At 56.0% G+C, this 16,843-nt stretch overlaps 5 protein-coding genes across 5 annotated transcripts; 1 reads left to right on the top strand and 4 right to left on the bottom strand.

Moving 5' to 3' along the window:
- Positions 1-288: 288 nt before the first annotated feature.
- EsH8_III_000774 (anaphase promoting complex subunit CDC23) lies at positions 289-2,485 on the bottom strand (the record flags this gene model as incomplete). Its single annotated transcript, XM_083262499.1, has 4 exons — positions 289-1,512; positions 1,584-1,716; positions 1,771-2,322; positions 2,388-2,485. 4 exons carry the CDS (start codon positions 2,483-2,485, stop codon positions 289-291), a joined length of 2,007 nt encoding a protein of 668 aa, XP_083122986.1.
- A 734-nt stretch (positions 2,486-3,219) lies between these two features.
- Positions 3,220-4,400, top strand: EsH8_III_000775 (bifunctional (2E,6E)-farnesyl diphosphate synthase/dimethylallyltranstransferase; the record flags this gene model as incomplete). The annotated part of the gene is made up of 2 exons (XM_083262500.1): positions 3,220-3,339; positions 3,477-4,400. The coding sequence occupies 2 exons, from the start codon at positions 3,220-3,222 to the stop codon at positions 4,398-4,400; spliced, it is 1,044 nt and encodes a 347-aa protein (XP_083122987.1).
- Positions 4,401-4,860: 460 nt separating this feature from the next.
- Positions 4,861-8,319, bottom strand: EsH8_III_000776 (uncharacterized protein; the record flags this gene model as incomplete). The annotated part of the gene is made up of 2 exons (XM_083262501.1): positions 4,861-6,621; positions 6,685-8,319. The coding sequence occupies 2 exons, from the start codon at positions 8,317-8,319 to the stop codon at positions 4,861-4,863; spliced, it is 3,396 nt and encodes a 1,131-aa protein (XP_083122988.1).
- A 1,230-nt stretch (positions 8,320-9,549) lies between these two features.
- Positions 9,550-10,688, bottom strand: EsH8_III_000777 (dTDP-4-dehydrorhamnose reductase family protein; the record flags this gene model as incomplete). Its single annotated transcript, XM_083262502.1, has 4 exons — positions 9,550-9,845; positions 9,900-10,352; positions 10,428-10,447; positions 10,504-10,688. The coding sequence occupies 4 exons, from the start codon at positions 10,686-10,688 to the stop codon at positions 9,550-9,552; spliced, it is 954 nt and encodes a 317-aa protein (XP_083122989.1).
- A 2,435-nt stretch (positions 10,689-13,123) lies between these two features.
- On the bottom strand, positions 13,124-14,671 carry EsH8_III_000778 (uncharacterized protein; the record flags this gene model as incomplete). Its single annotated transcript, XM_083262503.1, has 4 exons — positions 13,124-13,682; positions 13,751-14,253; positions 14,315-14,340; positions 14,437-14,671. 4 exons carry the CDS (start codon positions 14,669-14,671, stop codon positions 13,124-13,126), a joined length of 1,323 nt encoding a protein of 440 aa, XP_083122990.1.
- Between the last annotated feature and the right edge of the window lie 2,172 nt (positions 14,672-16,843).

Consider the following 16,843-nt stretch of genomic DNA (forward strand, 5'->3'; position numbering starts at 1 on the left):
GGCGTTACCCCCAGGCAGGGCATTCGCCGTCTGGGTATGGCGGCCATTTCAATCCGGACCGATACGAGGACCTCTGCCTTATTGGACAGACCTAGGCTTCTTCGTTCGAAATCCTGTGTAATAGGGATACCAGAACATGGTTCGCCAGTCGTTGGGGTCGGCTGATGTAGATACGTGCCCGTAACCTTTTTGCCGACACCGACGATGCTAAACCGCCCTGCACTTCATTTGGGCCACAACTGCCCGGGCAGCTCTGCCAGATCTCACGTCTTGATCACCGAAAATGAATCAAGGAGTGAGTCCCACCTCGGCATTCCGCATTCGAGCTCTGGCTTCTCTCACCAAGGCCTTGGCCTCCTCCACCTCGAAGCCATCTTGCGTCAGTTCAGTTCCCAGGCGGTTAGCTGTCGTGAAATCTGCCGTTCGCATGGCGTGCTTCGCGAGCCACATACGAGCCCTGCTTGTCGAAGCAGTCACGCCCGTCCCCTCGTTTCCGCCTTCCCTTGCGCCGTCTCCATTCCCTTCGTCGTCAGAAGCGCCCGGGGAATCATTGTGTATCGCGATTGACTCGCCCAATGCGTTGTCGGCGGCTTCCCCGCCCTCTTGCGCGAGGCATAGCTCCATGTAGGCCTTTGACTCTTCCTCCTCGCCGAGTTGGTCGTACATGCTTGCAATCTGGAAGAGTAGCTCTGGGTCAAGGTGGCCAGTGGCACCACGGCCGTTGAGGAAATCCCCCCCGCTTCCAAAGCTGCTTCCAACATCGTAGTATGCGTCTGCTAGCAGGGCTCGCTTCAGAGCTTTGATGCCGTCATGGTCGCGGCCCATTTTTTGCAGGCATGAGCCGACGGCCAACCACATCTTGCCGTCCCACGGCCTCAGGCCGGCTGCTTTTTTGTAGTACCAGAGACTGTAGGTATGCATCTCCAACATTTCGTACGTCTGGCCAAGACCGTACCAGGCCCGATAATCTCGGCGGTTGACGTCGACCGCGCGACGGTATGATTCAATTGCCGCATGCGTGTTCTTCAACTCCACGTACTCGTGTCCCATCAGCGTCCATGCAGAGAGGCAAGTTCGGTCGAGGGTCAAGGCTCGGCGGAAGTATTGAACTGCTTTCTCGTGCATCGACAGCAAGGAATAGTAGTTGCCTACCACCACGCAGGACTCTGGTCGGAACTTGTCGATACTCGAGCATAGATGCGCAAGGAATGCGAGCTTCGGCCTCAGGTTCATGACGTAGAGGATGTTGGAGTAGTGATCCAGCGAGTCGAGCCTGTGGGGGTGCAGCGACAACAAACGACTAAAATGCTGTTCGGCTGCGACCAAATCTTTTGAGTGGTACGACAGCATGGCGTTGCAGGTGAGGAGGAAGGATGAGTTGGGGAAAATGTTGATTAGCGAGTCCAGGGAGTTGGCGAGTTCCGGGGTTGCCTGGTAGAGCTCGAGTGAGGTGAAAAGATGCCAGATGAAGGAGACGATGTTTTGCGGGAGATGCTCTGCTATGCGGCTCAACTATCAAGAAAAAACAAAAGTCATTAGCTGCCTGGAAGTTATCGTCACGTCGGGTTAGCTGAAGATCTTACATCGTCGACTCGAGAGATGAGCTGGGTCATCTCTAGCCAGCAGCCCCAATTCATGGGGTACAAGTGGACGCTTCGCACGAAGTAGTCCATCGCTTTGTCTTCGTTTTTCTCCTTTGCGAGGATCATGCCGTACCTTTTCTATAGTCAATAGCTGCACGCAACCACGGGCGACGTCGTGTCTGCTCACAGGTATTCCAACCAGCCTTGGCTGCCAACGACCTCGCCGTCATCAGTCGTCCGCTCGTCGAACCAATTGCTGAGAAACCGGCTGACGGTGTTCAGCTGCTTGTTGATGACGTTTCCGAGATCTTGCGGGCCCATGACCATCTCGGAGTCCTCATCCTTGCGCTTCTCTCCGGACATGAACTTCGCGTATAGGGCCAGGAACAAGCTCTTCTGGCTGAGCCTGGGCAGTTCGCTACCGCCGATGCCCCTCGCCGTGTTGGTTTCCCCTCTCGATTTTCCTTTCCCCTTGGGTGTCCCCGACGCACTCTCCGGCTTGGAACTTAAAACGCCGGACAGCACAGCGTCAGGGAGGAAGACGGCGGCGCAGCGGTCAAACTCCCTCGAGTCGAACAGGGCTTTGGCCAGCAGGTATTTGTTGATTTCCCTGGCCTCTAAAAGAGCCTCTTCTGGGTCGGCATTCGGCGTCAAGACCGTCGGGACGTATCGGCTGTCGGCATTGCCAATGTTGGCATCGTTCGAAGGTTCGGGAATCGCGTTAAGGAGCTCAGCTGCCCTGGATCAGGTCAGCCAAAGAGTCTTGCGCGGATGATCCACTCGATGGACGGGTGCGGAGCTTGCCATTTTGCAGATGAGTACAGACACCGCTCGGAGCACTTCACGACTGCATCTTGGAGGGACTCTCGGAGCTGCGACAGCTCGGTCTCATTGAGTGACATCTCTGCGCATCCTCGGCCGGGGTGCCAAACAAGTGGGTTGGTTGCTCGTTTACCGTCGCGCGCGTTCGCAGCGTGTAGGCGGCCAAGCAATGTGCAGACGGTCTCTTTGTCTGAACAAGAATTACGTCTGCGCCGCGTATGCGAGGATGGGTCGGGAATAGTATCAAGGTTGGTTGAGTTGGCGATGTAAGTATTGTATTTCTTTTACCTGACGTAGTAAGGCTTAACGGCAGAAAACAATCCACAAGTTCCCACCACGCGCTGGGCGCGACGACGCTAGCCCAAGGCGTGCCTGACCGCTTGCCCCTCGCCAGGGTGAGCGGCCACTAGGAATCGCCCAAGACGGGGAGTCGATTGGGGGAACTGTTGGCGCCTGGGGCGCCTGCCATCCCTTAGTCCCCGCTTATTTGGGACCAGGGGAAACCATTGGAAAACCTCCCACCGCCTGCCAAAACCGTGCCTGAAGATCGGATGAGGGGTACACTTGTACGTATCTGCCCGCACTTTCGGTGTAAAACAAATTGACACCGGCGCATTAATTTCCATTGCGATAACACTGCGGAAATTTCGCTACATCCCATCCCCCATTGTTCGTCCTCCCCGTCTCCTTGTCTTCCCCAGAGCCAGTTTTCCCTCGCCGCTTTCACCCTAGACTCTACGCATTCGTTTGCTGACCCGCGAACGCCTCATAGCTCATTCAGCCATAGCCCCACCGACCCGGCACATCAGACAAGATGGCAAAGAAAACGACTCTCGCCGAGTTCGAATCCGTCTTCCCCAAGCTCGAGGAGGTCCTCGTCGAGCAGGCGCAAAAGTACAAGCTCCCCAAGGAGGAGCTGGCGTGGTACAAGAAGGCAAGCATGCTGCTACACCAACCATAAGACCGCCATCACCACCACCGACATCGGTGTGTGCGTGCTTGAGCTGTGTCGTATGGAAAATAGGGGGAGAATACCCAAGATTGACTGTTCAAATTTTTGCGCCCCAACAGAGTCTCGAGATCAACACCCTCGGCGGAAAATGTAACCGCGGCATGTCCGTCCCCGACTCCGTGTCGCTTCTCCTCGGCAAGCCCCTGAACGAGGAGGAATACTTCCAGGCCGCCACGCTCGGCTGGATGACGGAGCTCCTGCAGGCCTTCTTCCTCGTTTCGGACGACATCATGGACAGCAGCATCACGCGCCGCGGCAAGCCCTGCTGGTACCGCCAGGACGGCGTCGGCATGGTCGCCATCAACGACGCCTTCATGCTCGAGGCCGCCATCTACACCCTGCTGCGCAAGTTCTTCCGCGAGCACGCCAGCTACGTCGACCTGCTCGAGCTCTTCCACGAGGTCACCTTCCAGACCGAGCTCGGCCAGCTGTGCGACCTCCTCACCGCCCCCGAGGAGCAGGTCAACCTTGACAACTTCAGCATGGAGAAGTACCAGTTCATCGTCATCTACAAGACGGCCTACTACTCCTTCTACCTGCCCGTCGCCCTTGCCCTCCACTGCCTCAACATCGCCACCCCCAAGAACCTGAAGCAGGCCGAGGACATCCTCATCCCCCTGGGTGAGTACTTCCAGATCCAGGACGACTACCTCGACAACTTTGGCCTGCCCGAGCACATTGGCAAGATCGGCACCGACATCATGGACAACAAGTGCAGCTGGCTCGTCAACCAGGCCCTGCAGATCGCCACCCCGGAGCAAAGGAAGATCCTTGAAGAGAACTACGGCCAGAAGGACAAGGAGAAGGAGGCCGTCATCAAGAAGCTGTTCGACGACATGAAGCTGAAGCAGCGCTTCGAGGAGTTCGAGGAGAAGCGCGCCAACGAGATCAAGGACATGATCAACAACATTGACGAGAGCGAGGGTCTCAAGAAGGGCATCTTCGACGCCTTCCTGGCCAAGATCTACAAGCGCAGCAAGTAAATACCTAATGTGGCGGCATCATCCTGGCCTGGGCGGGTGGTTTGCCTGTGGCATCGAAGACAACGAAAAGAGATACCTGAGTCCAATTGATTGATGATGATGACAACGACAATAGACCGTTAGATTCATGCATATCCATATTAACTAACAAAGAGAATATTCCCAACTAGATTTCCAGGTTTTCCCACCCCTTGATTTTTTTGCTCGCGTGACTTGACATATATCGTCGACAACCGGGTATCTTACATGTCAAATGGTCCCCCATTACGCCTAATTCGCGTGCACTGCTCTCCTTTTGTCTCTCGAGGCTCTGCATCTTCCTGTTCCATTAAACCCCATCATTTTTAGATTTTACTTTTTACCAGTTTTTTTTCTTCTTCCTTTTTCTTTCTTTTTCTGTGTTTTCCACGACACCGAGACACAGAACCCTTCCATCAAATGAGGTGGGGTTGTCAGCCTTCTAGTGCCTGACGGTACCACTCCGGCCAACGCCTTGTGATACGCCGGGTCTCGTGTCGCGACCTCTTTCACGCTCTACAAAGTTGATCAAGGGAACGTCCTCGTCATCATGTTTCGATGATAGTTTCGGCACCGATGGCAGGGGAGGCTGCTCGTTGGAAACAACGCGGCGGACAGGAGCTGCCCCTGCCGAGGAGCGGCTTCGCGGTCTTGAAGTGGCAGACTGCGATGCCATACGCTGTGGAGGGTACGCTTTTGCGGTGCCCATGCGTGTGACTGTTGGCAACTGTGGTCCCATGACAGTGTCTGGCTGGTTTTCCCAGCCCGTCGCCATCTGAATCAGAGGCGTGCCATTGGGCGCCTTGATCCCGCGGCCTTGGGCGTCTCGCCAGGCTGCGGGTAGGTCGGGAACTCTAGGTGTCAGGTCAACGAGAGGCTGCGGCATCTCTCGTTTCCCCTGAACAGGCCCGTCCGATGTTCTCGGCCGGGACGGTAGGAGATGGCGTAAGCCGGGCGGACGCGACCGGCTCCGCGGCTGTGGCGTTGTCTCTGCTGCCGAGCGGGATGCCCGCACTGTACCTCTTCTCTCTGGTAACTGCCTATCGGGGTCCGAGAATTTGTTCAGCAGGGACTGCCCGCCCGTGAATGGGCTTTCTGGTGTATGATGTTGCTGCTCCTCGACAGACTTCTCTGCCTGTTGCTTGCGCCCTTCGTAGGCGCGGCCCAGCAGCCCACCGGCCCTGAACTCCTGGTCCTTGCCGAAAAGGTCAATGTGTTTCTTCGCGACAGGCTGTGATGATGGCAGGTTGGGCGCGGTCCGTGACCGGGAGACGACCTTGTGCTTGGGCACGGAGAGCTGGTCCGCCGGTCGGGCAGCCGCCGCAGAGTCTTGACCAAAATCATCCATTGGCTTCTCGAACCTATCCATGTCCAGGAGCGGAGAGAATGTTCCGATGGTGTAGGGCGTCTCATCAACGGACGCCTTGAGTCGGTGCGTGGGGCTGCTCCTTGCAATGCCAATGGTTGATGCGGAATGGTCACTGCCGCTGTGATGGTACTTTTTATTCTTGGTCAGATCGACCTTCTTGTTGGCCAAGTACCAGCTGCGCCACCCATGAATGACTTTTTGGAAGTCTTCCGCGAGCCGAATATCGTCCGTGGCGAAGAAGTGGACAAAGTTTTCGGTGTTTTGGAATACACTTAATTTTTGCTGACTTTTGACGGCAAAGCAGTTCTTCTTTGGGGATTTGATCTGCTTCAATATGTCTTTCTCGGTTACTGAGTAGAGGTCGAAATCCGAGATATGGCAGAGTGAATTGGCGTCCTTGTCTGACAGTTTGGCATCCTTCTTCTTTGCGGCAAATACTTGTCCGTTTTCCAGGAAGTTGATGTAGCGCTTACTCCATTTTCCTGGACGTTGAGAGTGGTATAGCGCGAGGTTGACAAAGCCAGTGGGCGGATCAAGGGTGCGGGGTACACATTCGAGGTTCAAGTCGACGTTCTTGTCGACAGAATCACCCGGGACGATGAGGAGACAATGTTGAGTATCGCGATCCCAGGAGTTCATGACATCTCTGACACGCTCGTAGCGCCGAAGGCGCCTCTCAAGCCCGAAGGCAAAATAGCACTCGACAACGACACTGGTTTTCGGGTTGATGTCCTGGGTCATGAGATTGGCAGACGAGTACAGAATTTCACTTGGTGTCGTATCCGGTGTTACGGGGAGACTGATTGACGACTGCAGACAGCGCACCGTGACTCGCTGGTGACGGGATCAGCACAGGCTCATTGGGGGGAAGAATGGGTTGGGTCGGCCAAGACTTACTCGTTCTCCAGCATTGCTTGCAGAGGTCGGAGCGTCGGTCTGGGGGACGATGCCGCCGCCGCCAGCCTGGATGAAGCGTGAAGGGTCCATGTCGGGCGCAGAAAGAGGCTGGAAGTATGTAGACGGGGACTTGGCGAGGCTGGCAGGGTCGGACTTGCGACTTTTCCTGAGGAAAAAGGTGAACTTGTCGACGATGGGACTTCGAATCCGGGGCGGGGGGTCGGGAACGGCAGCCAATTGAGCCTGCAGTCGGACAAGGTCCTTCCTCTTTTGTTCTTCCAAGATGCGGTCGGTCTCCTCCTCGAGACGAGTAAGTTCTTGGGCCCAGTGGGCGGCGTCGTCCTCTTCTTGCTCCTTGCGACGACGACGGTCCTCTTCGTCTTCCTCTCCCTCCTTTTCTTTCTCCTTCTCCTTCTCTTTCTCTTCGGCCTCGGTTTGTCGGTGGTGCCAGGGGTGGTGCTGTTCCTCTCCGCGGGCTAGGTGATACTCCCACTGGGCGGACCGGACGACGTCGTCGTTGGGGGGCGGTTGAGAGGCGAGTTTGGTGATGATTTGGGAACGAGCGTGGTCGGCTCTGGCAGAGAGCTTAACGTCGGCGCATGATGAGCGTGAAGAAATCAAAACGGGGTTGTGCGAACGAGGCCGCAAAGCAGGGACAGGAGGTCGTAGGTCGCGTGCCGGTGCCTGTGCGTCTGGTGGGAATGGTGCAGCAACCGGCGCCGTTCCAGGCGCACCTCCTGGCGCTGGCGTTGGTGCATTGTGTGGTGCTGCATCAGCGGCTGACGCTGGTGGTAATAACGCTGATCCTGCAGATGGGGCGGGCTGCAGGCCAAGGGAATTTAAAGGGGTCTTAGTGGAGGAAACCCCTGTGGCTGGGGACCTGGATCCGGAAGGGGTCCGCGCTAGGGAGAAAAGGGAGCCCGGTTCACTTGGGGGCCTGTGTGTGGGAGAAAAAGAGCAAGGAAACCGACCATACAGGGGGCTGTCGGCTGCATTGGGGGCGGTCTTGGGACGCCGTCGGTTGGGGTAGCTGAAGCGAACAGGGGAATCTGGGGGTGCTGGGACGACATTTGCAGCACCTGCACCTGCGCCAGCCCCATCTGCCAACCCTGCGCCATTTCCACGGCTGATGGGGGACCCTTCGCTGGAGGCAACGTTGCTAATGGCGGCCATCAGATCGGGCCATTCCCATTGCGATGGCGATTGTGCGTCCAGCTGTATTTGCGGTGCCGATTGGAACGGAGCGGTGTAGCTTCTTCTCCTTGTCGGTGACGGCGGTGTGTGCTGTTGCTGTTGCTGTTGCGGCTGCTGCTGCTGCTGATGCCGCCGTTGCGTCATTTGCGCGTCGTCATCCTCCTCGTCAACGGCAATGCCAATGCAATCGCCAATGCTTGTCGCCATTTCCGTATCCGTCGTGGCATTCGACATTGTCTCGTCATCCCGGAAAACGTCCACATCCCAGTCCCGCCAGTCTCGGCCGAAGTCCAGTACACTCTTGTGCTCCCGCAAACTCATGTACCGGGGCAGCCTCCCGGCGGTAACGCTGTGGCCCCGTCGGGGTGGGTGCGGCGCAGGAGATTTCGGTGGCCCTGGGCCTGCCGACATGATCCTGCTAATGCGCGGATTCCCTTCCATTGCGCAGTTTGTGTGTTCCCGTCAAAGCACGGAGTGGCTCAATCAAATTATGCGTCGACTTGATGGTAATTCGGTACTAATTCTCGAATTCGATCGTGTCGGCCGAGGCGATAGGAGCTGGAGAGGCGCCAGGCAAACAAGATTCCCCCACAGATCCTGGCCCGATGGCGTCGATGGTAGCGGCGGCGGCGGCCCAGTCCGCTGATCCCCCAGCCAAGCAGGGAACACTTGAACGTTATTTTGCGTCTCTCTGCAGTTTTTGGCCCAGGACCCTGCAGATCATGCAAGTGATAGATAACGACGTTGAGATAGGGCAGGACCAAACTGTCTCTCTCGGTTCCCGGCTAGAAAATCCTCGACAAAAGCACTGATTAGATTAGGATAGCCGCAATCGCAGCACTGGAAACAAGCAAGGAGATAATTAGTCGATTGTCGTGTCGCACGACAGGATGCAAAATCAGGGGTAAGGAAAGGCGAGGGGGGAAAAGAAAGGAAAAAAAGTGGCGAGGCTTCTTTCCCATAAGTCAGGTCCGCCAGGACAGGCGGTAAGGGAGGCTTTTACATCTCTCCAAACCGCACATTTCTCTGACAGGAAAAGGGCCACCTATTCACAAACGCGTCGGTCCAGAGCCATGACCTGTCGAGGCATGCAGCACAATGAGGCGCGACTGCACCCCGTGTGCCGAATGCCAGTCCGCCATGTTTAATTTGCACCCTTCAATTGTGCCATCGTTTGCTCTTCGACACTGCATTCCGCCCAGGATCCCGACATCCGACTTGGACGTGTTGTGTTTACCCTCTTCTAGGACGAGCGACGCGACGGCTGTCTGTACAAAGGCCCCACGGGCGTGTGACGAGATGCATTTCAGTTCCAGAGATCAATTCGTAATTTGGAATGGCTCCGTTCCTGAGCTCTCAGTACCATACCGCCCGCCTCCCCCCTTAGCTGATTACGATCCATCTGACCAAACTCAACGGATTGCTTGCCTAGAACCGACGTGTACGTACGACCTGGGTCTGAGAAGTCTTCACCAGCACGAAACGCATAATTGCATTGCTGAATTTGCAGCCTGTGCCAAGAAAAGCAGCAGAGAGCACACCATGCCCGCAAACATGATAGCCTCTTCTCGGTACTTGACAGTCAGTCTTTCTGCTATATATGCTATGTTTCAGGCATCTCTAGACTGCCAAAATCATCGGTTCAAATACGCGCGATGGCACTGATCCAGATTAATGTCGGAAAGCGTGCACCTCGCGTCTCCACCAGCCGATGAAGTCGCTCGTGGACACATCGATGCCCAGGTCCTTAAGGGCTCTGGTGCTGAGATGGCAGTCATACGGACGCTGAACACTCGCGTTCGGGTCGTTTCCTTCAGTGTTTGCTATGATGCCATCCATGGACAGATCCATGATGTCTGCGAACTTCTGGCAGATCTCGTACTTCGTCATCTTGTCCTCGCTGGAGAACTGAAGAACCTTGGGCAGCGAGCTTCGATCACTGACCCCGAGGTATTTTACGGCGATATCTAGCGCTCTGTTAGCCACTGCATCTGAGACTCTGAAGGGCCATGCATGCATACCGTGGCAGACGCGCCCGACATCTTCAGTATTCGTGGGGTATCGGATGGCCCAGTGGTCCATCTTCACCTGAGACTTGCCATCCTGTGTCTTCCACAAGGTGTCCATGAGAACGTTCGTGGCACTCTCAGCCGGCGTCTCCGCCTTTCCGTAAAGAACAGGAACTCGAAGGACAAGACCGAGGCCTTCGCGGCCGGCCGCCTTGTACTCATCTAAAACGGCGTGCTCTCCGTCCAGCTTAGTCTGGCCATAGAGATTGGTAGGTCCTGTCTGGGCATCGGCCTCGTAAGGAGCTTCACCGGGCTTTCCGGAGAAGACGTAGTCGGTGGAAATATAGATGAGCAGCACGGATCGAGCAGCACAAAGGTTTGCAAGCGACTTGGTGGCAGCGACATTGAGAGCTCTGGCGGCATCTGGGTCGCTGTCTACCTTGTCAGGGAATCTCTGCGCCGCGCCTGTTGGCCATTGCCAATAAGTCAATATGTCCAATAATAAAGATCAAGAAAAAAAAACCAAGGGTTGAGACACACAGTGTACAACTGCTTGCGGCCTAGAACGGCCTATTAGTCATTGTCTACTACTCAGTACGGACAGGAGCCGACCTACTTGGATTCGTCAAGGAACCTCTCGACTTCCGAGGTGTTTCCCAGGTCGACCTTGAACACGGAGACTCCATCGGCACGGGAGTATCCGGTACCCTTGACGTTCCAACTTCGGAGATCGAAAGCTCTCGCAACCTGTCTTCCGAGGAGACCAGTCGCACCGGTGACAATGACGTCCTTGCCCGCCATTTTCGGAGGCGTTTGATTCTCGATGCGATTTATCAAGGAATTCAGGGATACTGGGTGTGGGATGGGGGGTTCTTCAGACAATGGCGGGAAAATGCAGGCGTACTACCAACACTGTTACGGATGAATCTTGCTAAGATACGATACTGCAAAGCTCTCGCCTCAGCTACCCCGCGGTGGGGGTTTCCTCCGTGTACGGGAACTCAATTGGGCCAGCTTTCGGATAGTTACATCATGCTCACCCAATGCATACGAAATATCCGGTAAGGCACAACAGGTCACGTATACCCGAGCTTCTTCCGTCCCTCTCACGGCTTGGTAGGGAAGCCAAGCATCGCAGAGCAAGGGCACGCGACCATTTGACTTTCAGTTGAACATGTCGAAGAAACGCGGCGGCAGCATGGATAGTTCCGACGAGCTCGTTTGGAACCGCGATATTCCTATCCCTATCTAGCCAAGCCACGGCTTGTGTATCCCAGCCAGGGGCTACGTTCCAGCACAGGTCGATCGCCCAAGGAGGGCAAGCTGACTTCTGGAATTGTACCAATTTGACGTCGCTCAACAAATATGCAGCGGCGGAACATCCCATCCACACACTCTCGCAGAGCGACCGACGGAACTCGGCACTTTTAGCGACACGTGAATTAACTGTGCACAACGAATTTGTTCGCAGGCTCGCCAGGGACCTATGGTCCATTTGGTTGGGGGCTGGGAATCCGTAATTCTCTGTGTATCTAGCAGGTCGAGTCATGGGCGACTCACGATATCGGCGTCCTTGTAGGGTTCTGCAGCCGTTGCCAGGCCCCCTTTAATGAGCGTAGGATATTGCGTCCAGGGCACCGTTACTTCCCGTTCACCTTCTACCGAAAAATTGTCCGGACATATGCATGGCCAATCCAGAACGCTTCCATTTCTTCGTCGAGTACGGAAGTTCCGAGCGAACTGGGACCGCCAAGAGCGGATAATCTGGCCCGGCGCCTCTATCGCACAAAACGATCCACGCTCCCCGTCACCCGCCGCCGAATCCAGAGTGCTCACATAGTTCACATAGTACGCTGCCAGGCCCCTCCCTCTGCGGTCTGCGGATTTCCAGGCTGCCAAGGATCTGCTCGAGGTTAGGGCGCCTTATCTCGAAGCATGTGTGGAATGCACAGGGAGGGCCTCGCCAAGGCGCACAGGATCAACAGAGCCATCCTCTCTCGAGCAAAGCTTGCGCGGTGGGCCCCCCGACGAAAGGAGCATGAGCAAATTTTCCCCCGAGAACCAAAGGGAAGGACTTTGGGCCAGGGGAGGCAGAAGATCCTGGACGCCGGGCCACCCTGGGCGAGCATCTCGTTCAGCCGCCGCACCGTCCCCAGACCCGGGGTGGTTGCAATCGTTACCATAGAGTTACATAGGGGGCCTTACGAAGCACCAACAAGAGAAAAAAAATGATTCGGGGGTGCAATCCGGCTCGGTGGAAAATAGCGCACCGCCCCCCGACTCACCCGCCTTGCGTGGTACGTATCGCTGGAATTACTCTCTTCCACTGCCACCCAGATTTCTCCGCCCCGAATGGACTCGTTGCCCCCCGGCAATTGATCAAGGCAATTTACGAACCGTCCGTACTTGTGCGACTCGGGGCCGAGTTTGCAAGTTGATGCACTGCACACTGGCGAACGCCCGCCGTTCACGAGGTGGGCGGGATGATGTCAAATTTGAAAGTGGCATGCAGCCACAGAGCCACGGAGCCAGCCAATAGCTGCACGAGAGCACGCGCACACACATACTGTATACACACGCACCCTTCCCCCCTTTTTATTCATCGCCCGGCGAATCCACAGCGGATAACCTGCGCGGGTGCTAATATAGCCCATCGTGAAACGCCCTTATTCTTCGTGCCCTTCGACGTGGCTCGCGGTAAATTAAGATGCGGATACGGGAGTGCACTTGGTTTTAAAAACGAGCCCACGGCTGTTTGATGCCGTGGGGATGGACGATGGGTTTTGCCCAAGTGTCGCGTAGATTGCCCCGTTTCGAGGGGTGGGGTATCGTCGGCTCCTCTCTCCGGATTTCTATTTACTTGGGACCATGGTGACATCCGGCCGCTATAATACCACACTGCGTTCTAATACATGCGAACCCCCGGCGAAGGGGTCGCGTGTGTGTATTTCCTCTCTGGTCTTTTTCGGGTTGCTCGTGAGCAACTTCCCCACATCCGGCCCAATATCAACCAACAACGCTTTTGTCGCTATGTGTGTGTGTCTGTGTCCATCTGTACATGTGTATCGAATCATCATATAAATAGAAAATCAATAAAAAAGGAGACAGGGCAACACGGAAGAAAAAATCGTAAAGAAAAAAAGAAAACAAAACGAATAAAAGGGAGGCAGGCGTCAAGAAACCAGACAAAAGGAGCGCCCGCTCTAAAATAAAATGCTTATAATCATATTTTCGGCTTAGAAGCTTCCCGTGCTGGTGGTCGAATATAGCTTTGCGTCGTAATTGCTTCGGCTGCTCTGCGCGTCCCTGTCCCGATCCGTGTCCCTTCCGCCCTTGGGCGTGGAGTCCCGTTTGTCGTCGTAGACAATGTTGACCTCGGTGGTGCGCATGATGCCGTCGTACGTCATGATCTCCTCCTCGCTCGTCGTCGGCGAGTGCGACCGGATCTCGGACCGGCCCTTCATGCTCTTGAGCTGGAACGTGTCGGCGTGGTGCGTCGTCGGGCGGCCGCGCGTCGCCGTCGCCGTCGTGCGCGACTTTGTGTTGTTCTTGGTCGGGTCTCCGCTGTGTCCGTAGCCGTAGCGGCCGTTGGAGGAGCTCTTGAGGGAGGCGAAGAACTTGGGGAACCAGCGCAGGAACAGGCCTCGCAGCGCCGGTGCCGAGGCCGTGATGATGGCGAGGTTCGTCTCGGCGGCCGAGTAGGTGAAGCGGATGTCGTACGTCGGGTCCTCGAGGTTGAGGTGGTACGAGACCTCGATCAGCCAGACGAGGCGGAGGATGCTGATGACGGTGACGCTAGGGCGGGCGTGAGCAAAAACGAAACAATCCAGAGCGTTTGGTGATACCAAGCGGGGTTGACTTACACAGCGCCCAAAGCGAAGACGGCAAGAAGAGCCATCTTCACCCTCGTAGGCATCTTGAGCCCGAGGAAGATCCAGAAAGGTAGGGCCAGGGCCAGGACGTCGGTAAAGATTGTCAACGAGGCGGTGCTAACGTAGAAGGCCGGCATGTCGATGCACGACCCCTCCGTCGGGGGGTTACGGCCCGCCTTCTCCCAGAAGTAGCTGATGGGCTGGCACTGAAAGATGACGGTGACGAAGATTGCAATCATGAGTGCAATGTTGAAGACGTTGAGCCCGATGATTGTATATCGGATCGACCTTTTCTGGCCGCTCAGCCGCAGCAAAAACATCAACACTGACGTCTTGACTAGTGCCAGAATAGGATTGTACAGGAGCTGGAGGATGTAGTTCCACAGGCTACCCAGCCGGCTGTCAGCCTCCAGCGGGATATCGTAGACATGGACGCCGAGGAACGCATATCGCATGCCATAGTACGATGCCACCGTCTCGGCGATGGACTCTGCCTATAAGCGACACGATCAGCAAACGCCCCCAACGGACATTGAAATCGAGGCACAAGCTTACCATTGCAAAACAAATCAAGCCATCGTCTGTCGGGACGCCTGTTAGCCATCTTTTCGATCTGGAAAGGGATCGACCCGTGTCGGGGCCTCTCTCTGACAAGTCAGATTTTGCGGATCACTCACCCCAGCCAAACTGCTTCGTACTGACTCGACTGTAAACCCGCAGGAGAACCACCATGAGGGCGATGGCGGGGAAGAAGAAGAGTATAAAGAACCCGATGTGCTGAAGAGACGAGTACGGGTATTCATAGTCGTTGGAGATGGGCGGCAGCGACACGGGCACTCTAGTAGTAACATCCTCCTCACTCTGCAGATTCAACTGCGCCGCGTGAACCAAAGCCGCGATGGCCTGTGACATGTTGGAGTCTCCCTCGACCGCCGGTCGGTCGGTTGTCGTCGTCTTCTTGCGTCAAGAGAGGTGATGTTTTTCCACGCTCAAGAGAGCCTTGGTTGACTAGCGGTGGGGTCGGCTACTTAACACGGGGGCGCGGAAAACGGTTCAAGAAGATAGGTTGGGGACAAGAGAAGGTTCTATATGCCATCGCCTCTAGCGCGAGAGCCTGCAGGATGCTAGAAGGGGAAGACCCTTTCTCGTAATGGGACGGGAACGATGCTGCTGGCTTGTACGGGGAGAGAGATTGGCAAAGATCTAACAGGAAAGGTCAACCTTCCCTCGCACTCTTGCATCGACAGGGACGGAGGGAAGAGAAACGGAATAGCGGCTGTAGAGGCAGGTCCCTCGGTGACCTCTACCTCTGCACAACGAGCTGTGGCGCCGGTTTCCAAAACAGCTCCTGTACCACTCATGTGGGTGTGGCCATGGAAGAACTGGAGCTCGGGAGGACGTGGTGGCGGTGGTAACCCTACACCACGGACATACACCCCCTGCTATGCATTTTGGCAAGGATTCCGTTCACTCGGACGAGAGTTATGTCCTTGACCCGAGCAGCAGGCGAAAGAGGGCGGCCCAGCCCTGCGTGGATGAAGGAGAGCAGACCCAGAAGTTTGGGCTTCCTCCACACATTCTGGCGTCGATCTATCGGCGCATCGTGGCGTGGAAGAAGACTCGCTCTTCCTCCCACGAGAGAAAAAGTGTGTGTGTTTGTGTGAGTGAGAGAGAGAGCACTTGCAGCCGTTGAAACTACTGAACACCAGTGGCGTAAAGAAGGGAGGAACCGTCCCGTCCATCCCACTCTTCCCCCTCTGCTCTGCTTTGACAGCTGCCAATGGGTGGGAAATGGCCTCATGTCTGTGAGTTCCCGTCAACAAGCTTACTTGAAAGATTGGGGGTCAAGTTATCCAGCTTGAGGAGGAGGGGGGGAGGAGGGGGGGCGTGAGTATGCGGGATGCCGACATTCCTAACAAGGAAAAGAAGCCGAATCACTTCGCATCTGGCCATCTCTGTATCTGTTATGTGCTGCCTGGAGGATGGCAACAAATTAACTGTCTCTGCAGGCGGCCTGCAGGGCGGAGGCCCGAGGGTTGTATTTCGATCGCGGGCGCCATCCCATCTGGCGAGCGAGGGCTGTAGTCCAGTCATTCGTGGGGCCAAGCCGGGGGCTTCAGGTAGGTGTACATGGATCCTGTACTCGTATAATCCGGACTGCACACATGCGGATACCTTGGTGGAAGTATGGCCGATAACCCACGTTTCCAGGCCGGATCCCGGGACGCAGGTACACCGGGGTTCCGCAGCAGGTTCGGACCAGGTGAAACCCATTCCACACTAGTGGCTATCACTAGCGCAGCTGCGGCCAGCGACGAGAGTTCCTGCCCAGGGCATATCGCACCGCAACGCACAAGACGAATAGGGGGTTTCGCCGTACTCGTCGACATTACCGAAATCGAAGGATGGAAGGGCGATGAGCGAGCCCGAGATTGGTGGAAATGGGGGAGGGCTGGTTCAACTCAAACAGGGTCGGCGGTCGTGCCATATTCGAGTGTCTCTCGCGAATTTCCTCTCGGAAAATTTCATGTGTGCAAAAGTGCTGGTCACGCCGCCGCCGATTGCGCCAACGCTTGAGTAGAGACCATGTCTCCCACGTTGACACGCAGAAAAATACGATGCAGGTCTTGTCGGGCAGTCGGAAATTAAGCGACTGCCGTGCTGTCACACCATTAGCCTTCTTTCTGGTTCGCCGCAGCGGCTGCCAAGTGCACCTCAAGTTGGACGTCAAATCGGGCTTGACGCAACTTTGTTTTCCTTCTCGTTTTGTGGCTCGAGTGAGGGCCTGGGCGTGTAGCACAACCAAGTAAGTCAGTGCATCGACAACTCTATTGCGGCAGCACCGCCCATTACCCCAGAGAAGATAAAAGGTTTCGAACCCATAGCCCACCCGAAACCCCAACCGGGCAAACGATGAGGCCGATCGGTTGGCCTTTGCACTGGACTGGATGGCCACTCCCGCGGGGACATGTGCGGCGCCCGATGGTCCGACAGGATTTGCAAGCCCACTGAGGCAGAAATTAGCACGCGTGTAACCATACGCTCCTTATCCATCATGCGCGGGACAGGGGTTTGCAGCACCCG

This window comes from Colletotrichum jinshuiense, chromosome 3, assembly GCF_051148585.1.
Source record: "Colletotrichum jinshuiense chromosome 3, complete sequence".
Classification (NCBI taxonomy): Eukaryota; Fungi; Ascomycota; class Sordariomycetes; order Glomerellales; family Glomerellaceae; genus Colletotrichum; species Colletotrichum jinshuiense.